Source organism: Schistocerca serialis, chromosome 7, assembly GCF_023864345.2.
Source record: "Schistocerca serialis cubense isolate TAMUIC-IGC-003099 chromosome 7, iqSchSeri2.2, whole genome shotgun sequence".
Taxonomy (NCBI): domain Eukaryota; kingdom Metazoa; phylum Arthropoda; class Insecta; order Orthoptera; family Acrididae; genus Schistocerca; species Schistocerca serialis.
Window position 1 is genome coordinate 605,201,237 of NC_064644.1, and position 24,252 is coordinate 605,225,488.

A 24,252-nucleotide genomic window follows, 5' to 3' on the forward strand; every position below is an offset into this window, starting at 1 on the left:
TAATGCCAGTAGTTTAATTTGGAGTGAATTGAGCATGTGTGTTTATTGTTTCAGTTTGCCAGCTGATATTCAAAGCCATTACTACTTTTTGTTTAGAATTTTATCTTTGGGTTTACAAAACAATCTGGCCTACCATTGCATGTTGGTTTAGGCTTCCCACAATACAAAGGCTGGGATGTATCACTTTAGATGAATGATTCACCTCACGGTTTATCACATATGGTGATTTCTTCTTTAGGAGTCAGTAATAGCGTATTGGTTGCTTTATGTATAAATTTTCTTGAGGAGATGCTGATGTAACTACCAAGATTAGAACTGAGTTTGTTGTAATACCAAGATTAGAACTGAGTTTGTGAGATCCAGGTCTCATTATTAATCTGCCACTAATATAATAAAGATGCTAACATGTAACTACTAGTTTTGGTGAGCCCTTAGTATTTCATTTTCGATGTATCCACCATTGCCTGTGAGCACTCTGCTGTCTGCCCTGTGAGGAGAATTCTATTCTCCTTTGTACAGTGCTCTTCCATACTTTCTCTGTGCCCCTTTTTTAGCTCGATTAATAAAAACACATTTACATCCCCATAATTATACAAATAAAAGTAATGATGTGATTCTTGTACACAATTGCCTGCAGATGTGGACGAATGTCAGGAAGATCGTGATGTATGTGAAAACGGCAAGTGCGAAAATACACTGGGATCATTTGCGTGTCGGTGTGAGGAGGGCTATTCTGTGAAGCCAAATGCAGGGCCAGGCTGCACTGATGATGATGAGTGTGAACTTGGATCATATACCTGTGACATCAATGCCGACTGTACCAATACACAGGTTAGACTGTAGAACTGCTTTAGAAGTTACGTGTTGCTCTGTAGCTTGGTAGAAGTGTTCAACATTAATTCAAAATGTACAGTTCTTCTAACTAATTCAGTTAGGCTAATAATTTAGGACTACAGACAATAATCAACTAAATAGTAGAGGCATTGAATCATTAACAGACACAGGAACAAAACTGAAAATTTTGCTAAAAACAGTTTTAGTCTTTTTTACATGCCTGTCAATGACTTAATGCCTGTACTGATCTGTGAGTTATTACCTTCGTACCTAAATTATTGACATTCTACCAGAACTTTCCATTATCTCAGTTTGGTATAAGTACGTATATTTAGAGCCATCAGGTAAATATGGAACAGTCATCTAAAACTGTTCTTGCAGTCTTCAGTCTGAGGTTGCAAAACAGTTTCCTTTACTGCCAAACAAATCAAATCACACAGGTAAAGGGAAGGCTGTTGGGCAAATGTTAAAAGAGATGCCGAGGCCCATTATTGAAACATATAACTGATCAATAATTATTAACTTCATTTTCTAAATGGTGAATGACGACATTGTTGAGTAACAATCACATTTTTTTCAGCTGTGCTGTGCAAGGCTTTTTCTAGAATGGTTACTCAAGTGCTACATGCTGATTTTCATCTAATGTTCAAGAAAACTGCCAATCCTCGGCATTTCCCATTGAAAATTAATATTGGTGTAACTACCCCTTGTTCTCCATTGGATTTTTTCATTAGAGAAACTCCTATGTTTGTATCATTGGAATTGTCATTTACTGTCGATTTCAAAATAGTGGCAGCATTTGTTTCCCCAATAATGACTTGAAACAAAAAAGTGTACCAATTCACTTGTCATAACTGGGCTAATCCAGGCAAATTAGGTCAGACAAAACTGTTGTGTCTAGTTAATATCAATTTTGCCAGTGACCATTGATAATAGTGTGCATGTAAGTATGTTTTACATCCATCAAATTATCACATAGGACTATCCTTCAGTCTGTGCTCAAGCCTGTGGTGCACATGGGTCATGGATCATCATACATGTCATACGCTATTCAGCAGTTACAATATGTGTGACAAAAAGTTCCTCATACACCAGTAAGCATGGCAGTCATAAAAAAACAGTGTCAGTCTGCTCTGCTTTAATTGTATTTCTGATCGCACATAATGCATTTACTTCCAACCTCACTTTCACAGCAGTTTAGTTTCACGATTTCTGTGGATCTCAATTGTGATCTCTCGCAACGCAGTTTCTCGGTAAAACATGTTGACCAATTAAATTATTATTTTTCATATTAAGCTCAAGTTACTGTTTTTTTCTTCAAATCGTGAATATGTGCAGGTGGCTCGTGACAGTGGTGTGTCTCCTTGCTGTATAACTGCATTTTCAACAATAATTTGTGTTTCACCACTTATTGGCTACCTTAAGTACTGTCTTTAGTAATACACTTCCATTTGATTATCCCATATACTATTGTGTAACTAGGTTGAGAGAGACTTTACTTCAATAGAGATTTCATCCCCACAAAGGTAGACATACTAACCACCGTACCACCGTGGCAAAGTGGCTTTGCACAACTGCACTGTCTACCCTGGCATGCCTCCCACAGTCTGAATTCCCATTCATGCCTCAGCCCACTCGGTATCTTCCCTAAACTCCAATAGCTCTGCAGAGGTTCACCAACTGTACTGGAACAGCACCTCACCATTGCAGTTATGCAAAGCCACTGTGCCAGGATCGTGTACTGCTTAGCACATCCGTCTAATGAACAGGAGACCCTGGTTTGAATCCTAGTCTTGGTACAAATTCTCATTTGTCACTTCAGTCTGCATATATACATCATAGATGTTTGAGACTTGAAAAGGTCTCTGCAAAAATATAGTTTCATTTGGTTAAACTGTCTACACCTGGATTTCAGGCAGGAGCTCTTTTCATTCAGTGCTGAGCTGCTATTGTAATAATGTTGAAGACAATCTTCAATACTGTTTGAGTTTAGGTGGTACTCCAAGTGAACTTAGGCATGAATGAGAATTTGGAATGCGGAAGGATGTGTGCTAGAGTAGTCCATAGAGTTGTGCAAAGCCATTGTGGCATAGCAGTTAGCATGTCTGCCTAGTGAGCAGGAGACCTGTGGTCAAATCCCAGCCTTGGAACAAATTTTTATTTGTTGCTTCTGTCTTTCTGAATGTGGATAGTCATAAATGTCAAAACAATCCTCCTTAAAATGAGAAAACCATTTCCTTACAATGAGAACTCCATTTTCTAATATCCACAACTCTACTCACTATCTCCAAATCACAATATGTAATCTCAAATAGCAACAGTGAACTATAGATAAAAAAATGACAATCAGTAGACAAATCCATAGCAACTCGAATACTGACATGCAAAGCAAAAACACTACAAACGTATGCCTCAATCTTTTATTTACAGTCAATAATTTCTCCTAACATTTTTTGCAACTCTCTTGTGTAATTCAGACTGAAGTGTCATTTCTTTCTTTGTCGAAGGCTTATAGAGGATTAATTCAGTTTCTAGAATGATATTTTCACTCTCTAGAGTGAAAATTCACTCTGTAGCACAGTATATAGTGTAACAAACTTCCCTGCGGATTACTGTGTACCAAAATGGGACTTGAATCCAGTGGAGGATACCTCTCTTAAAACTGACTCACAGATGACATAGTGGATAAGAGTTTTGAATTTATTTATTTAATAGTACAATAAAACTGGTGTTATTGGACCAGCCCTTAAACTCTCCTACATCTCTTACTCTAATCTACCAGCACAGCACACAGTTTAAATTAAAATATTTCAAGTCACTTAAAAAAATGCACTATGTGCTAAGGCATTATATACTGTATCAATTAGTGACTGTTTTCTATTCTTTTCAAATTAAGGGCTCATACATCTGTGAATGCCAGAAAGGATTTACTGGAAATGGTTTTACATGCAGAGATGTGAATGAATGTCTTGTAAACAATGGCGGGTGTGACCAAAATGCACAGTGTATCAACACAGAGGGTTCATTTAAGGTATGTGCTCCCAAATAAATACTGACTATTCTATTTACCATGGATATTTACTGCTCGTGTGATAAAACAAAACTAATTCACAAATATTTACCATAAATTACTTTTGTTTGTATTTTGGGGTGACCTTATACATTTATCTTTGGTGCTGAAAGAGTTTTTATATTATTACATAAATAAACGACATAAATTGAAACTGATTATGCGCAGAGACAAAAATTAATTATATCAGCATTTCTTGATAGGCATCTTTGATCCCAGTTGTTGACTCATTTCAAATTAATTTCTAACATCTGTAAGTGACATTTCTCTGTGTTTTGATATACTCTCAAATAGAAATGTAGATCAGTTTAGAGGTGAGCAGAAAAATTAAGTCTCTGGCATATTTGATATGTTCTTCATATCATATTTTAGGCCTATCCTATAACATGATGGACCTACCCAGATAGCTGAGAGTGCTAATGTGCCCACTTCCAGAACACAGATAGGTGATCCAGACCCAGATCCAATCTGCCTCATGGGTTAATGATGAGGGCTGGTGAGCTGGTCAGTGCGTGTGTGGTTTCCCTCATCCAACGTGGGTAAATGTTGAGCTGATACCCATCAGGTATACACTTAGAACACGTTGTCATACTTGAAAATGAGATTTACACTAGATGCAGACAGATGGGGAATGCAGATTCCTTTCCAGGGGGAGCTGTGTTGTCAGGAATGGCATCGAGCTACCATATTCCACTAGTGCTGTGAAAACTGATGCATAACAATACTAACCTCATAGAGAAATGGGAAAAGGCAAAAAGGAAAAAATATCCTGTTATGTGATTCTCTTTTTTTAACTGGAAAAACTTTTTCTCTCCTCCATCACTTTTTCTTCTTCCTCATTTTTGCTTTTTCTTTCTTACAATGCATACGCTTCTTAATAGGTACAGTTGCTAAACCATATCTTATTACTATTAGTTATTGTTGCCTCAGCTGTGCTCCAGTTCTGACTCTTGATAAGTAATCAGAGTCTATCCCAAGCATTGTTGACTCATACTAAGTTGGTCAAGAAATAAATGTTGTCAGGTTCACTGAGTGGTACACTGTTGGCTCTCTTTCGAGTTGTACAGCTGTGTTATATTGTAGAATTGATAGACATGGCTATTTTAATTCGCATTACTTATTCTGTGCCGGAACATTTGTCATGAGTGTGGTATTGAAACTTGTAACTAACTAAACAATTTGTTTTGAAGCACTTGATTCATAATTTAAACCAGTGGGGAGCACTGGAAAAGCAATGAGTTCCAGAGCTGCTATAGCAAGAACAAACACGATTTACAGAACATAGTACATTATAGAGCAACATGTAAGATACAATAAAGTATATGTTGTGCACAGCACTCAACTCATTGACTGGAAAGCAGTAATATAGGTTACAGAATAGGCCAAGCACTCATTTGTGATCTCATAAATAGTGCTGTTTCCTTGGCGGCTCACCAGAGCGTGACAGTGGGCCGACCCAGGTGTCCTCAATATGTGGGCCTGTGAACTGTATGGGTCCCTGAAACCACATGCACCATGAATGAAAGTACATCTAGAGCCATACTATGGTATCAGTTTCACTGTCTGCGGAATAAGGTTTGTTCAAGAAAGTTACCTTACTTTTAAAATAACCCTCATGTGTACTGAGGAATGCAGCACAGTGGTCAAGGCACTGGTGCTCAAATTAGGCTTTGCGTGATTTCTATAAATCAGTAAAAGTGAATGCCAGAGTGGTTCATTTGAAAAGGTTGCAGTCAATTTCCTACCGCATCCTTCTTCAGTCTCTGCTTGTTCTTTGTCTCTAATGACTACTTTTTCATGGGAAAATGAAAGCATAATTTTCCTTCTTTCCTTTTTTGTACAACAAGTAACTCAGAAATAAAGTGAATTAGGACTTCTGTGCATATATAATTTCAAACAAGATTGGACTGATGAGCATACGGACTTCCCCTTCTCTATTACTGTTCGTATCTCCCACTTATACTGGGATCAAAATTGGGACTAACACTGTATGCAAACCATTGTGGTTGCATAAGAAAATTGAGTAGTATCTAATGAAAATGAGTGTAATGTAATAACATTTCAAGTTAATTATTTTGATTAATTCTATATAGTTGTCTGCTTCCAGTGTGTATGTGATGCTGGTTTCCGAGGTAATGGATACACATGCCAAGATGTTGATGAATGTTCAGAGGATTCATCCCTTTGTGAAAATGGGCATTGTCTCAATTATCCCGGTTCATTCCGTTGTGAGTGTGAAATGGGTTTCATGCATCCTGATGAAAGAACAGAACAGTCATGTATTGGTATGTTCTCATGACTTCTGTGCTGTCCATACATTTTAAACTCCCTCATCAAATATATGTAGAGTTATTTCACTGATGTGTGATGTACTGTTTCAGATATAAATGAATGTCAGATGTTCAGCAATCTGTGTGTCTTTGGACGCTGTGTGAATATATTTGGAATGTTCCGGTGTGAATGTGATGAAGGCTATGCTTTGGACAATTCAGGAGGTAAGACTAGATTAATCACAAAAATATTTTTAAAAAAATTACGTATAATTACTTTGCAAAGATTTGTCATATTTATTGTACACCATTACTTCCAGGAAACTGCACTGATGTAAATGAATGTGAAAGCCCTCATGCATGTCAGTATGGTACATGTATAAATACGCAAGGCAAATATATCTGCCAGTGTCCACCAAATTATGAACTTGTATCAGGTGGAAATGCTTGTGTGGGTGAGTGTTTAGACTTTTTCTTCTAGTTTTTAAATGTAATATTGTAATCTTCATTCAGTACAAACTTTTTTAGTTTTTAGAATTGTTAGAATTAATTGTTTTGTTTGTAATCATGGTGAAAACTGTTATCAGTCTTTAGCTACTCTGTTATCCATAACCATTTATCTAAAAATATTATGAGCAAATGTCAATGAAAAAATGTGTACTAGGCTATGAATTCATCACAATGTGCATGGCAAGGAAAGTTCGTGAGATTAACCCAAAGCATAATCCAGACATCTAGCATAGTTCTTTGATTACCAATCAGTCAGAAACAAGCAAGTGGTATTAGTGCCACTAGACACAAACATTAACAAGTCCATCTTCATGTTGGCCTTTACATTCAAAATCTTCCTCTGGTCATGAGTGCAATGACATCGTGCGGCCACAGTTCTTAGTGGTGCTGAAATCTGTATGTTGATGGAGGTGCCACATCCCATGAAGAAATGTGGCATTCATAATTAGATTGTGATGGTGGTACATTATACACACTAACACACTTGAAGTGAAAAAAAAAAAAAAAAGAGAGAGAGACGCGCAAATGTATGAATAGAAATATACGTGGTTTGTAAAAAGATGCAGCTCAGATTGTTGCCACTGGTTCTCATTAGGTAAAATAATGTTATCTGTAATGAATTATTCTGTTACAGTGATAATCTGTATAGTAATTGCATGTAATAACAAGTTAGAAAAAAATATTTAATGCAACCTACCTCCTGTAAAATAGTAACATTTAAGTAACTGATTCTTTTCCTGCACGTTCCCACAATTAATAGTGAGAATGACAAATACACTTTAGTTACAAGCTCTGATAGTCTTATGTGGAGGATATATGATGATTTTCTCTTATATGTTGCAATTGCATCAATAGTATCTTCTTTACTTAGACATCTGCTTTGTTACGTTTACAGACCGTCGTGAATCGCGCTGTTATTTATCAGTGGAGGAACTACCGGGAGGACGACAGCGCTGTACACAGGAACTTGGCGAACCAGTAACAAGGGCTACATGCTGCTGTTCACAAGGTCGAGCTTGGGGACCACGCTGTGAGCTTTGTCCACAGAAAGGGACAGATGAGTACAATCTCCTGTGTCCTGGTGGAGCTGGTTATCGCCCAAATACAGTTACGGTTAGTTAGTTCACATTATATGAGGTTTTTTCCCAAATTTTTCATTCAAAATATACACAGTTGTCATACATTCGCAATGAAGCTAGTGCAGCTGAGGTCAACATTTTTATATTGTGTAATATATGAATACCAGTAAACCCACCATTCTTTAAAGAATCATGTTCCCATGTATAAAACAGATTGAAATGTCTGATTACTTTACAAATGAGTTAACAAAATTTTGAGATCTTGAAAAACTAGAAAAAGTTGAAAGAAGAATTCTATGGAAAAATACTGGGTCCTAAAAGTAATATTAATGCAGAATACAAATTAATATTCAAACAAGAGAGCTCCATTTAAAAATGGAAAAGCTAACATATGTAATGAGGAAAAGAAGACACATATATTGAATGTGTGGTAGCAGACTAACCGAACAGATCCTTAACTTACTAGCACCTACAAATCCAAACCTACGTGGCTCACTGAAATTGTCAAAGATGTGAAAAACACTATTTAGTGTTTCTGACCTGATCTTTGAAGTCTCTGGTCACCTCAAAGCTGAAAATTTAAATGAATGTAAGAATGTGTTTGTTCAAGAAACTGTTCAGCACCGTAATCTGAATTGCAATAACACTCACATTTATTCCTTGGAAAGTTCTGTTGTTAGAGTAGGTGACTGCTTTACCTATTACAGAAAAACTGTCAGCACAAAGATACAGATCAGCACCCACAGTAACCTATCAACAGTTCAGTGAGAAGTTAATTATTTTATTTTAGACACCAAACATAGTTAACATTTACACAAAACAGCCACAGTTCACATTTAGCACTACACTGTAGTAATTTATTAGAGAAAAATACACTGTGGCACTTCTATTAAGTCAGTCCATAATGAGAATCACCATGTCCAACAATAGCTTACTCCAGTGGCAGTGACATAATATAGTTTCTTGTTAATTACTAAACAGTTCAGTTAAAATGTTCATTCATCTGATATACAAATCCACTCAAAAGTTATTAAATATTATTGTTATTGAATTTCGCTGATGTTGGTGCACATATTTTCCCATACAAAATGTGCATAGTGGTGGCATTAGTCAGCACTGGAAGTGCACCCAATGTAGGTCTTACGTGTAAGCGTTCAAACTGTGAACTGCCAATTCTGGTTGACGTCCAGACGGGTATAAGAATAAATTGTCATTTTGTAAACTGCATTATGCTTTGAAAATCAGCTTGGTCACATTTCACCGTTTTACATGAACTGCTAGAACTAAGGTGATTTTGGCTGTTAGAAAATTTTACTGGTTAGAAATTAGGAAAAATACTTAGACACTACTACTCTTCTACAACGTTGACCCCCCCCCCCCCCCCCCCCCTGCTCTCTCTCTCAGATCATGGAACATGTCACTACAAGAAATAATAATAAAGAGTCAAAGCAATAATAAATAAAATAAAATGTTTACGAATGTAAAAGTATACAAGACATAAGTTTATGTATTTGCAATCAATGATATAACACAGGAATCAGCTTAATTTTTCAAGGAACTCCTCAACAGAATAGAAGGAGTGATCCATGAGGAATCTCTTCACTTTCTGTGGTAGCTTACTGAAAATAGCAGCATGCTGCGCATCTTCTTGCACTAGGGTCAAAGGAGTGCAATCCAAATGCAGATTGGATTTCTGCCTAGTGTTAACTGAGTGAAAGCTAATGATTGGAAATAAGCTGTTATTTTTAACAACAAATGACAGTCAAGAATGCAGTGTGTGTGTGTGTGTGTGTGTGTGTGTGTGTGTGTGTGTGTGTGTGTGTGTGTGTGTGTGTGTGTGTCTATATATATATATATATATATATATATATATATATATATATATATATATATATATATATATATATATATATATATATATATGCTTCTGTCTGTATATGTGTGGATGGATGTGTGTGTGTGTGTGTGTGTGTGTGTGTGTGTGTGTGTGTGTGTGTGTGTGTGTGCGAGTGTATACCCGTCCTTTTTTCCCTCTAAGGTAAGTCTTTCCACTCCCGGGATTGGAATGACTCCTTACCCTCTCCTTTAAAACCCACCTCCTTTCGTCTTTCCCTCTCCTTCCCTCTTTCCTGACGAAGCAACCGTTGGTTGCGAAAGCTTGAATTTTGTGTGTATGTAGCGCTGGCAGGTCGATAGACACACAAACAAACACAAACATACACACAAAATTCAAGTTTTCGCAACAAACTGTTGCCTCATCAGGAAAGAGGGAAGGAGAGGGGAAGACGAAAGGAAGTGGGTTTTAAGGGAGAGGGTAAGGAGTCATTCCAATCCCGGGAGTGGAAAGACTTACCTTAGGGGGAAAAAAGGACAGGTATACACTCGCACTCACGCACATATCCATCCACACATACAGACACAAGCAGACCTATATATATATACACACACTGATGCTCATAAATTAAGGATAATTGCAGAATGTGGTGGCACTACACAAAACTGGTGCTAATAGCATAGGCACATAGAGGACACACACGACACGGATCTGTAAGTCCACAGTATTGGAGATAAGTTGAGAATACTGTCCCGAAACATATCTGCTACAAAACACTACTGTTTCCTGTGCATGTACCCTGACATCAATATGGGATATGATCACCAAGCACATGTACACTGGCCGCACAATGGGTTGGCACACTCTGGATCAGGTGGTTGAACAGCTATTGGGGTATAGCCTCCCATTCTTGAACCAGTGCCTGTCGGAGCTCCTGAAGTGTCCTAGGGGTATGAAGACGTGGAGCGATACGTCAACCAGGAGCACCCCAGACGTGGTCGATGGGGTTTAGGTCTGGAGAACAGGCAGGCCACTCCATTCGCCTGATATCTTCTGTTTCCAAGGAATCCTCCACAATAGCAGCTTGGTGGGGCCATGCATTATCATCCATCCCGAAGAAGATGGGACCCACTGCACCCCTGAAAAGGTGGACATACTGGTGCAAAATGACGTCCCAATACGCCTGACCTGTTACAGTTCCTCTGTCAAAGTCATGCAGGGGTGTACGCGCACCAGTCATAATCTCACTCCACACCATCAAACCATGACCACCATACAGGTCTCTTTTAAGGACATTAAGGGGTTGGTATCTAGTTCCTGGCTCACACCAGATGAAAGCCCGGCAAGAATCACTGTTCAGACTATACCTGGACTTGTCCGTGAACATAACCTGGGACCACTGTTCCACTAACCATGTACTGTGTTATTGACTCCAGGCTTTACGGGCTCTCCTGCGACAAGAGGTAGAGTGGAATGCACCTTGCAGGTCTCTGGGCGAATAAACCATGTCTGTTCAGTCATCTGTAGACTGTGTGTCTGGAGAGAACTGTTCCAGTGGCTGCGGCAAGGTCCGGAGCAAGGCTACATGCAGTACTCCTTGGCCATCTGCGGGCACTGATGGTGAGATATCGGTCTTCTTGTAGTGTTTTTCGCTGTGGAACTCCCGTACTGTAGCGCCTGGACATGTTTCCTGTCTGCTAGAATTGTTGCTATAATCTTGAGATCACACTTTGTGGCACACGGAGGGCCTGTGCTACGTCCTGCTGTGTTTGACCACCCTCCAGTCGCCCTAGTATTCTACCCCTCATAATGTCATCAGTATGTGTTCTTTGAGCCATTTTAATTACACAGTCACCATTAGCATGTCTGAAAACGTTTGCACACTTACTCGCTGCACTGTACTCTGACATGCACCAACACATGTCGGCATATGTGGACTGCTGCCAGCACCACCGTGCGACGACCGCAGGTCAAATGCACTGCATGGACCTACCCCGAGGTGATTGAAACCCGCAAACTGCCCACCAGAGCATTGTTTCATCATGTATCAGCATTATCCTTAATTTATGAGCGTGAGTGTATATTTCTATTTTGAGAGGCCAGTGTCAGAATACCCAGACTAATGAACAGGGGTTGACAAGAGATTCACAAACTTACACCACTTATTACCCAAACCACCCATTTCTGAGCCAAAGATATTGTTTGAGAATGGGAAGAGTTAGCCCAAAATATAATACCATGAAAATAAGCAAAGTAGACTACTTTTTGTGTCAAATTATCGTTTACATGATTAATGGAAAATCTCATATAAGATGTGAAACAAATACTAACAAAGAGATAGAGGGGCTGGCCAGTACTTACCTCAGCTCAGTACAGCCGATAGATACACATAAAACAGAACTGAAAATTTACATTCCTAGCTTTCGGAACTTTGTTCCTTCATCAGGGAGGAGAGAGGGGAAAAAAGGGAAGAAGGGAAAGTGGATTCAGTTACTCACAACCCAGGTTATGAAGCAACAGGGATAGGTAAACAGGGAGGGTAGCAAGGATGGAGGCATGGTTGTCAGAGGGAAGCCAAAGATATTCTACTGTAAGTACTGTGCCAGCTTCAAACCAAAGAGGATGCATACAGAAGTAAAGAGGTATATAGTATAAAGATAAACACAACTATGTAGGATGAAAAGATGCGTGAATGGCTAAAGAGGAAAGGGAAAGAGGAGAAGACTGAAGAGTGAATGGGAGTGAGGTTGTTTCTTCACCATGAGTCCAGACCACAAAGATGTCATGGTGAAGAAACACTCCTTAATTTCCTCCATAACCTCAACTCCTTTTCGAATCTGAATTTCACTTGGTCCTTCTCCAAAACCCAAGCCACCTTCCTGGATGTTGACCTTCATCTTGTTGAAGCTCACATCCACACCTCTGTCCATATCAAACCCACAAACAAACAACAGTACCTTCACTTTGATAGCTGCCATCCTTTCCACATCAAACGCTCCCTTCCCTACAGCCTAGGTATTCGTGGCAAACGTATCTGCTCCAGTGACGAATCCCTCAACAACTACACCAATAACCTGACCAGTGCTTTCCTCTCCCGCAACTATCCTGCAGACCTTGTCCACAAACAGATTTCCCGAGTAATACATTCCTCCCCGTCCAACAACAATGTTCCTACCCCCAGACCACACAGAAGCATCCCCCTTGTCACCCAATATTATCCTGGCCTCGAAAACATCAACAAATTACTCCGCCAGGGATATGACTTTCTCAAGTCAACCCCTGAAATGAGATCATCCCTTGACAAAATTCTCCCCACAGCACCCAGAGTTGCCTTTCGTCACCCCCCTAACCTCCATAACATCCTTTTTAAACCCTACAATATTCCCAGACTACCTTCTCTACCCAGCGGTTCCTACCCTTGTAACCGACCCCGCTGCAAAACCTGCCCCATGCATCCCCCCACAACCACCTACTCCAGCCCCGCTACTGGTAAAACATACACAATTCAAGGCAGGGCTACGTGTGAAACTACACATGTCATTTATCAACTGACATGCCTGCACTGCACAGGCTTTTACATCGGCATGACAACAACCAAACTGGCTGAGCGCATGAACAGACACAGACGAACTGTACGCCTAGGAGATGCCCAATACCCAGTAGCGGAGCATGCCCTCCAGCATAATTCTAGGGACCTAGGAACCTGCTACACCGTATGTGCCATTTGGCTTCTCCCACCCAACACCAGTCCCTCTGAACTGCGGAGATGGGAACTTGCACTCCAACACATCCTTTCATCCCACCATCCCCCTGGACTGAACCTACGTTAAACAACCTCACTCCCATTCACTCTTCAGTCTTCTCCTCTTTCCCTTTCCTCTTTAGCCATTCACGCATCTTTTCATCCTACATAGTTGTGTTTATCTTTATACTATATACCTCTTTACTTCTGTATGCATCCTCTTTGGTTTGAAGCTGGCACAGTACTTACAGTAGAATATCTTTGGCTTCCCTCTGACAACCATGCCTCCATCCTTGCTACCCTCCCTGTTTACCTTTCCCTGTTGCTTTATAACCTGGGTTATGAGTAACTGAATCCACTTTCCCTTCTTCCCTTTTTTCCCCTCTCTCCTCCCTGATGAAGGAACAAAGTTCCGAAAGCTAGGAATGTAAATTTTCAGTTCTGTTTTATGTGTTGTCTATCGGCTGTACTGAGCTGAGGTAAGTACTGACCAGCCCCTCTATCACTTTGTTAGTATTTGAAATTATCCTTTACTTCAGATACCATTCAAATAGTAAAAATGGCAGCATTAAATCTTCTAACAAGGTCCTGAATGTGGGTGTTCCATGACTTGTTTACATTTATCAGCACCATACTGCAAATTAGCATAAACACATGAAATTATTAATTAATTAATTAATTAATTAATTAATGCTGTTTCTCATTTTGTGCAGAAAAATTAAAATAACAAAATTATGTAGTCAAATTTTGGACTCTACCATTAGTTGTGACAAAATCTGCCATGGAAAATGGTAATAGTTTGGAACTTCGATGATAATTATTGTGTTTGTTAATTAATGATTCAAAGTACTGTACAGGAAAACAGGACTGCCAGACTTTCTGTCAGTGTAGGTCACCTTTCTCAAATATACTGATGAGTTCATAACATTTTGCGTGTTGTGAACTGTATCGCTGACATCAGTTAATTATATTTCCAAATTATGAATGCCCCAGAGAAAACTAATTACATCAACATTAACAGAACAACCAAAGTGATAACCTGGACAATAAATTCATGTAAAATTAAGTCTAGATAACACTGTGAGATTTGCATGTAAGTGTTACATTCCAGTAGATAAATGTATAGAAAGTAAGATAAAAATTAGCAAAAAAAATTTTATTATTTTTGGGAGTAGAAAATACATAACAGGTTGGAAGGATTGGCCACACTACATCACATCTGGAATAAGAATGGACAAAATAGATAACAGAATACTTTTTAGAGAAAAAACACAAAAGGCAGAATACCATGAAACAAAGAAGTCTGCAAATGGGACGAAGTAGACCCAGAAAGAAAAGGAATGGCACTCTCAAAGGATGAAAGAAGTCTGGGAGCAACAAAAATTAAACACAAAGAAGCAAAACCAAAGTTGCTTTACCATGTCCTCCATAAAGGTTACTCAAACAATAAATAACACATGAGTGTAGATGATTTGTTATCCTTCTCGTATTTTATCTACAATGGAGAACATGGTTGTTGAAAACTTTGTGTAACAGTAATATTATGCTATTCAGTTGTCTCTCTCTGTAGCCAGCATGTGTATCCATTCAGCTTTGTAGCTGCTGTGCAGAAATTCCAGGTTTAATATCCAGTATAAGCAGGGATTTTTCTTTGGTGGGAAAACTGGAAGAGGGTGCACTCAGCCTTGCGAGGCCAGTTGAGAAGCTACTTAATGAGGAGCAGTGACTTCCAGGTTGCAAAGCTGAGATTGGCTAGGAGAAAGGTGTGCTGACTTCATGTCCCTACATACCACAGCCAGTGACCTAACTGGCAGAGTATGATACAACACCTGGTCACCATTTTAAAGTCTTCAGGATCTGGTTGTGGAGTTAATTTTTAGTTTATGTTGTTCAAATATGTAGCAGGCACCATGAAGACAATGTTGCTCCAGCATGTTTGCTACAATATAACAATTTTCGCAACTATTGTCCCTGTAATTTATGTACTGACTAACTTAAGTGAGTATGAAAACTAACAAAATTCCACATATCTCTGTTATGAGTGACCTGTTGCAGTAACAAGCCCACTTACAGTGCTCATGCATAACATAGAAACAACATTTCTCCAAGGAGAAACATGCCTGCACACCTCTGACAAATATTTGTTTGCTGTAATCAGATAAGCAATTTGAATATGTAAGATTTGACTTATTGTGAACAATACTCCTGTCTTACAGTGCTAGTGCTGCTTGGCTGAACTTATCTATGAACATATCTCTCAAGCAAGCTTATGCCATCAACAAAACTCAGTCTGTATCTAGTTGCATCTTATCCCTTAGTTTCAAACTATCTCTCATATAACCCCCCCTCCCCCCCTCCCCCCCCCCTCCCCCCCCCCCCCCCCCCCCCCCAAGAACTCTACCTCACCAAACCCTCTGACAATCTCTCCTTCCTAATCCATAATTTTTCATCTCCCTCCTTTGTGGACCCACAATGTTATATTCCGCCCACTTCCTTCCCCCCCTCCCCCCCCCCCCCCCGCTCTGTCCTCTCCTCCCTTCCTTCCTCCCTCCCTCCCTCCCACTCTCTCTCATTTTTGTTTCTGTACCAGCTACTTTTTTCATCTTCACTTTAATTGTACAAACCCAAGTCTCTTATATTTTTACCTTCTTGACCCTAGTGTACATCCACTTGCTATCTACAGGATTATGAATTTTCTCCATTTTCTGTCTTTTACTCATCTTCATAGAATGAAACTAGAAAAAGAACAGTTTGAGGTAAAGAATAAATTCAACAACACCCTGTAGCCAGACAACAGAGATGATGTCAGTACACACAATCAAAGTCAAAGTTGGCAGCCATGGAGGTGTATAACAGTAAAATTAGTTTTCCATTACATACAAGTAAATGATAAATGAGTGATAAGGAAGGAGTTCCGTGATTTGAAGATAGAATGGGGTTGGCAAGAGAGTGGGGACTAACAACAGTACAAATACAAGAATTACTTCGTAACAGATAGATGTAGGATTGTTAATTACAGATAAATGGAATAGAACAGATCACAGAGAGTCTGAATAGTAATTAGTCTACTGGATAAAGAATTGAGTTTGAAAGCAGTGAGGTGCAGCTCTTGGGAATTTGGACTAAACAAGCACTTATACAAAAAAATGTCCGCAACAATAGAATGACCAAAATGAGGAACAGTTTAGATATTGTGAGCAGCTAGAAAAATGAGAGGTAATATTCACGTAAGTGAAAAAATTATGTTAGCGGTAAAGAAACATTCATATGTGCTCAGCATACTAAATATTTCTCAAACACTGTTTGGACACAGGATACTTGCCACACACACATATCACTCTGCTTTTGAGTATAGGCTTTATGGCTGAATACTGTCACTGCTAATTAAACTGAAGGTGTTATCTCCAAAGAAAGGAACCATTTGATGTTATGAAGTCTATAAACTGAAAGAAAATCAAATAACTTCCTTGGTGTGCCCGCCATCCATTTGCATGAATACAGGGCTATTACAAATGATCGAAGCGATTTCATAAATTCACTGTAGCTCCATTCATTGACATATGGTCACGACACACTACAGATACGTAGAAAATCTCATAAAGTTTTGTTCGGCTGAAGCCGCACTTCAGGTTTCTGCCTTCAGAGCGCTCGAGAGCGCAGTGTGACAAAATGGCGACAGGAGCCGAGAAAGCGTATGTCGTGCTTGAAATGCACTCACATCAGTCAGTCATAACAATGCGACACTTCAGGACGAAGTTCAACAAAGATCCACCAACTGCTAACTCCATTCGGCAATAGTATGCGCAGTTTAAAGCTTCTGGATGCCTCTGTAAGGGGAAATCAACGGGTCGGCCTGCAGTGAGCGAAGAAACGGTTGAACGCGTGCGGGCAAGTTTCGCGCGTAGCCCGCGGAAGTCGATGATTAAAGCAAGCAGGGAGCTAAATGTACCACAGCTGACGGTTTGGAAAATCTTACGGAAAAGGCTAAAACAGAGGCCTTACCGTTTGCAATTGCTACAAGCCCTGACACCCGATGACAAAGTCAAACGCTTTGAATTTTCGGCGCGGTTGCAACAGCTCATGGAAGAGGATGTGTTCAGTGCGAAACTTGTTTTCAGTAATGAAGCAACATTTTTTCTTAATGGTGAAGTGAACAGACACAATGTGTGAATCTGGGCGGTAGAGAATCCTCACGCATTCGTGCAGCAAATTCACAATTCACCAAAAGTTAACGTGTTTTGTGCAATCTCACGGTTTAAAGTTTATGGCCCCTTTTTCTTCTGCGAAAAAAACGTTACAGGACACTTGTATCTGGACATGATGGAAAATTGGCTCATGCCACAACTGGAGTCCGACAGCGCCGACTTCATCTTTCAACAGGATGGTGCTCCACCGCACTTCCATCATGATGTTCGGCATTTATTAAACAGGAGATTGGAAAACCAATGAATCGGTCGTGGTGGAGATCATGATCAGCAATTCATGTCATGGCCTCCACGCTCTCCCAACTTAACCCCATGCGATTTCTTTCTGTGGGGTTATGTGAAAGATTCAGTGTTTAAACCTCCTCTACCAAGAAACGTGCCAGAACTGCGAGCTCGCATCAACGATGCTTTCGAACTCATTGATGGGGACATGCTGCGCCGAGAGTGGGAGAAACTTGATTATCGGTTTGATGTCTGCCGAATCACTAAAGGGGCACATATTGAACATTTGTGAAGGCCTAAAAAAACTTTTTGAGTTTTTGTATGTGTGTGCAAAGCATTGTGAAAATATCTCAAATAATAAAGTTATTGTAGAGCTGTGAAATCGCTTCAATCATTTGTAATAACCCTGAACATATCCCACACTTATGAAGTACGTATTTGTTACAGTCATAATTACATCTTCAATTCCAAGTTCGTTCCCTAATCCGCTTTTCTGTTTTCCTGTTTAGTAATTCCCAGCGTACATATCTCGACTGCTCACTGAATTACCCTAAGTTTTTTAATAGTTTTTACATTTACAATCCATGTTTCACATTCAGAAATAAAAATTGCTTGTCTACACTGATTGAACTGTGGAAAATCCAGGATGTAATAACTACAATATTAATTAGGACATATTACTACACACCACATAAGCAAACAGACACATTTAATAGAAGAGTGTCGGATAATGTTAAGGTTTTGGCTAAAGTCCTTCATCAGATCTGGAACACACACACACACACACACACACACACACACACAAACACACACACACATACACTAATCACATTGTAATTGATTTTTCAAGCCTACTTTTTTGTGTTGAGTTCCTCCATTCTATGTACACTGGATTCAGTTCACTGCAGTAGAATAAAGGTGGTTCCAATAAGTCCCCTTTGTTTTATCAATTCTGGTACCTAACACTGCTATAATTCTTTCCTCTCTCTCTCTCAAATTTATTTTTTAAAGGGGGGGGGGGGGGGGAGGGGGGTGTTGGGGATACCTCTCGCTCGTCAGGGGCTACACTAATTGAGAATAGACCAACATTTGAAAATACCATGGTGTTTATTTACTGAAAAAAATTGGGGAGTTAATGCACTATTCAAACCTGTGATTGTAGTTATAGCTGTACAAACAAAAGTATATGATATCTGAACCATTTTATTGATGTGAATTATGGTCTTTCCACAATCTGTTCCAAAAACATCGCTCATGTGAAACCCAACTCGCACTTTTCTCACATAATATACTGAAAGCTTTGGGTCAAGGCAGTCAGAGCGATACAGCATTTCTTGACTTTCTAAAAGCATTTGACTCAGTACCACACCTATACTTATTGCCAAAAGTACAATCATATGGGTGAAATGTGTGACTGCATTGATTACTTTTTGGTAGGGAGGACACATGTTATTGTGGGGGTTGCGTTGTTTTGGGGGAGGAGACCAGACAGCGAGGTCATCGGTCTCATCGGATTAGGGAAGGACGGGGAAGGAAGTTGGCCATGCCCTTTCAAAGGAACCATCCCAGCATTTGCCTGGAGCGATTTAGGGAAATCATGGAAAACCTAAATCAGGATGGCCGTCCTCCCGAATGCGAGTCCAGTGTGCTAGCCATTGCGCCACCTCGCTCAGTATGTTATTGTGGATGGAGAGTCATCATCAGAAGTAGAAGTAACTTCAGGTGTAGCCCATGGGAGTATGATGGGACCCTTGCTGTTCATGTAGTACATCATTGACCTTGCAGACAATATTATTAGTAACTTCAGACTTTTTTGGAGATGGTACAGTTATCTACGATGAAGTACTGTCTGAAAGAAGCTGCATAAATATTCCGTCAGATCTTGATAAAATTTCGAAGTAATACAAAGATTGGCAACTTGCTTTAAATATTCACAAATGTAAAACTGTGTACTTCACAGAACGAGGAAACGTAGTATCCTCTGACTATAACATCAGTGAGTCATTGTTGGAATCAGTCAGCTCATACAAATACCTGTGTGTTAACACTTCGTAGGGATATAAAATGGCCTGATCACATAGTCTCAGTTGTGGGTAAAGCAGGTGGCACACTTTGGTTTATCAGTAGAATACTGGGGAAGTGCAATCAGTCTAGAATGGATATTGCTTGCAAATAATTTGTGTGACTGGTTCGAGAATATTGTTCAAGTGTGTGGGACCCATACCAAATAGGATTCACAGGGGGTATTGAATGTATGCAGGGAAGGGCGGCATGAATGGTCAAAGGTTTGTCTGATCTATGGGAAAGTTCGCAGAGATACAGAAGGAACTGAACTGAAAGACTCTTGAAGATAGCCATAAAATATCTTGAGAAAATCTGTTAACGAAGTTTCTAGGACTAGCTTTAAATGATGACTCTAGGAATATACTGCACCCCCTGTATATCGCTCACATAGGGATCATGAGGATAAAATTAGAGTAATTACTTCATGCACAGAGGCATTCAAACAATCATTCTGCCTGTGCTCCATACGTGAATGGAAAGGGAAGAAACTCTAATAACTGGTGCAATGGGACATACTGTCTGCCATGCACCTCGCAGTGGTTACAGAATATAGATGTAGATGTAGTCGTGGTGGTTATTTTCCATGTCATAATTTGTGGAAGGTAGTGTTTGTTTATATGGAAAGATGTTACTTTTTTTGCAGGTTGTCCTTGAAGATATTAATGAATGTGAAGAACTGGAGAATCTTTGTCGGAATGGGCACTGCACAAACACTTTTGGCAGTTTTATGTGCTCTTGTAATGATGGATTCCGGTTGCATGAAAACAATGCACAGTGCATAGGTAAAGTCTGAAATCATTTTTAAGGAAACTGTGTTTCTTTCATACACTTTCTTATGTGGAGAGTGGAAATAAACAGCTTTAAAAAGTAATTTGTTTAAACTACAGGTTTATCTAAAAATTAATTTGTAGCAGTGGATATGTCCAATACAACCAATTGTGAATAATCAGTTTATCATTGAAAATACATAGTATTAAATAAATACAATGTTGTGATAGGTGGAAAAATATAAAGACAAAGTTTAAATGTAGCACTTGGAGATTACATTTGCATAGCACAGGGATATTTTCAATCATATGTAAGCTTCCCCATCAGTCAGGTGAATTCAAGTATCATTTTGTTCGGTATGATGAAATAGTCCTTCTTGCCTCTTTGACTCTCTTATCTCCTCTCTCACAGGAAATCCCATCAGAATGCAGTACTTCTGAGTTAGTACTGTCAGTCCATCACATTTTGATATTCCAGAAATAGAAACTGCAGTATGGATAAAATATGTTACAAATTAACAAAAAAGTCATAGAAACAGTTGAAGAGTTTTCCTATTTAAAGCACAACAAATGAAGGGGTGGTGTGTGTCTGTGTGTGTGTGTGTGTGTGGGGGGGGGGGGGGGGGGTATATGAGTAACCATGACCTGAAGTGATTCTGGTAAACTAAATTTTGTTTTCAAATCCAAGCTTCCAATTTGTCTGGAAAGGAAAGTGTTCAATAAGTACCGACGGTTTTGAGTTACGGTGGTGACACGTATACTATAAATGCATAAACCATTTACAATCTGAGCCTCTCTCATCGAGTAGTTGTAGTGTAACATATCACTTTGTTACAGTGATGTGTTTGCTCAGGGTATTTAGGACTGATGACTGATGACCGTTGATTGCTGAAAAAAATTATTTGACGTAGTGTGGAAAGTGGTACAAGCATGTTTCTCTGTATGTGCATCCTGATTGAATGGCAATGGAGATGGTATTCCTACTGAATGTGATGACACTGTCGATGGCTTGTATTTTGCCACACTTGCAATGGAAGAAGATGGCTGTGACAAGGCTTTAAAAAATTCATGAAACAAAAGAAGTTCAAGTATTAGGGTTAGCTATTAACTGTAACGCTGATTGTTCACCATGTATTTAAGGTACCCTTGTCAAGCAGACAGAGAATTGTTTGAAATTGTTTCCTGTGTGTAAACAGTTGTTATAATATATGCAGTTTGTGAAAGAAGAAAATTCCCTCATTTAGTAGCGTGGAGAGAAGCAGTCTGGTGTCAGGTTTTCCTGTGTTAAATAGTTTATTATAATATACGTGGTTTGTGAAAGAAGAAAACTCACTCATTTAGTAGTGTGGAGAGAAGTAGTCTGTTGTTGAATTTTGAGCACTCCGCAGCATGCCAAAAAGGAGAAGTCAGTGATATGAGGCAAAAAACAGTGTAGCTGGACACAAATTTGGAGAGAGAGAGAGATTTTTTCAAGTCAGGAGATCGGTAATGGCAAAAAGGCATTTTGATATTAGAAGCCTACCCTCCAGCTAATGTATTGCATTATTCAGCAGAACTTTCACAGAGATACCAAGTTAACATTTCACAGTGGAGAAGTGCATTTCTTTGATACTAATAGGGGCAGGTAAAAAGACTAATGGATGAGGGAAGAGATTGTAGTGGAGGATGTAATTATGATCTAAATGATATTATATAAAGTGACTTATTTGGTTTATAGAACAGTGGTAAATGCAACAGCATGTATACAACCTGGGACAACTGGGAGATCCACGAAAAGCCTGGGAATTTTGTCATCTGGGAGAAAACTGGGAAAAACCTGGGAATTTTTTAGAATTCTGGGAATTTTTCATCATTTTAATTTTCACTTACATGTTTGTAACTTTGACTGGTAAGAACCAATACTCTAACGAAGGATATTACTGTTATCTCACTACTGCAGAATAATACTGCAGAAACAAAACATGAACGAGACGAAAAAGACAAAAATAAAACTTAAGTTGTAAAGGAAATGCGCCATATACTACAACAAAACACAGTGCTCATACAAGCATCTGCCAACAGCAAAATGTGTCAAAGGCTTTGGGAAGACTATGCAATGCTTCATAACAAGTTGCCTCTGATGAGCATGATATCACAGCTGCTTACATTAGATTCATTTGAGCAGTTGCAAGCAAGCTCATGCGCATGCACAGTTGAGTCACGTAGGAATAGTACCTTCTCCTGCCTCTGTCCACAGAAGTGAAGCAGTTAGCTGTATAAGCAGTAGCAGCAAGCAGCTAGGTGCTACCTGAAAAAATTTTACTGGCTCACCTAAGCTGCCATTTTCACACATGTGCAACATGCCCGGATCTAGGGGGCCGGGGCAAACCGAGGTATCTACCCCAGGCAGAAATTTCAGGGAAGGCGAGGGGGACACCAGATCCATACTCTTGAGGAAAAAGACCTTGTTTCACAAAGTACCTAACATCCAGCACACGTTGGTCTTTCGATAATTCATATGATTTTGAAATGCATCCTGCTGGTTTTTGAACAAATTCTATTTCTGAATGAATTATAAGTTGATTTTTGAATGCGTGCATAGTGTACATGATGTCTCTGCCAAGGGAGTCCTCTTCGCATCTAAAAATAAAACTTCCTGCAGACAAAAGGGGACGGGGTATACGACCTGAGCGGAATAAAGCCGAATGGGTGAATGCCAATCGCTGTTTATGTGGTTGACTGGGTTTGCGAATGATAAGCATCATTGTAATTACTAGTGAAATTCATAGATTCAGACTACCAGAGTGGAAATAAACAACTAACTGGAATAACAGGAGTATCCAAGTAAATGAAATTTTGACAAAATTTTTGGCCAGACTGCTACATTAGTAAGGGCTAATTGTACAGTCCCCGACTAGCAGCCATTAAAGTTATATTCTGGGAGTAGCATGGAAAATGCGTTGTACGAACATGTAATAACTCCTAACTGGAGAATAAACGCAGTTGGTGATTGTGGCAGGTTTAGTGAAGTTAACCGGAGAATAAGTTTTGACACTGGCAGGAATAGTTACATACTCATAACGCTCTAGGTTGGCCAGTGGGCCCCTTCTGCCTGTGATTTGCGACATGCATAACTGCTACGTATACTCTTTCAGCAATTTTACGGCCCTGTGGCCTCTATTCAACTTTGCAACTGTTGGTATGCGTAACTCACTGCAATCCGGCCTGCACCTGGCTGTAACTTGTGCTCAGAATATTGCACTAAACTAACTTTCCCTATCCTAAGTGGTGGTGCTGCTGCAATACTTTCACATAATTACAGAAGGCTAAAATATGTTATTAGTTCAGATTTTGTTTTATTTCCACCTATCTGACAGTCAAGCATTAATCACCTTGCAGAACAATGAAGTTATTTTTGTCAGTTTGCTAAAGAAATTTGGCTTTTATTAATCTGTTCCACTGAGGAAGTTGATTTCTTTGAAACGAAGTGTTTAATTCCACACTATTGGCTAGTCTCTACTGTTCACTGCATTTCAAGTACACATTTTCACCTTATAGCACGTATGGCATTATGTCGTAATAAAGAACCAAACATGAGATAATACAGTACTGGTACTCCAAGAAAGTTTACATCCGAATGTGAACATACGACTGTGCACTTTAAGCGAATTATGCA

The 24,252-nt window shown here is 39.4% G+C and overlaps 1 protein-coding gene across 1 annotated transcript in view; it reads left to right on the plus strand.

Moving 5' to 3' along the window:
• Window positions 1–24,252, plus strand: part of LOC126412131 (fibrillin-2-like) — a 675,186-nt gene that overhangs the window by 461,725 nt on the left and 189,209 nt on the right. The window contains exons 27-33 of the mRNA XM_050081574.1: window positions 638–831; window positions 3,731–3,865; window positions 6,012–6,189; window positions 6,286–6,399; window positions 6,495–6,629; window positions 7,580–7,797; window positions 20,474–20,612. Of these exons, the coding sequence (XP_049937531.1) occupies window positions 638–831; window positions 3,731–3,865; window positions 6,012–6,189; window positions 6,286–6,399; window positions 6,495–6,629; window positions 7,580–7,797; window positions 20,474–20,612 (1,113 nt within the window). The remainder of the gene's footprint in view (window positions 1–637; window positions 832–3,730; window positions 3,866–6,011; window positions 6,190–6,285; window positions 6,400–6,494; window positions 6,630–7,579; window positions 7,798–20,473; window positions 20,613–24,252) is intronic.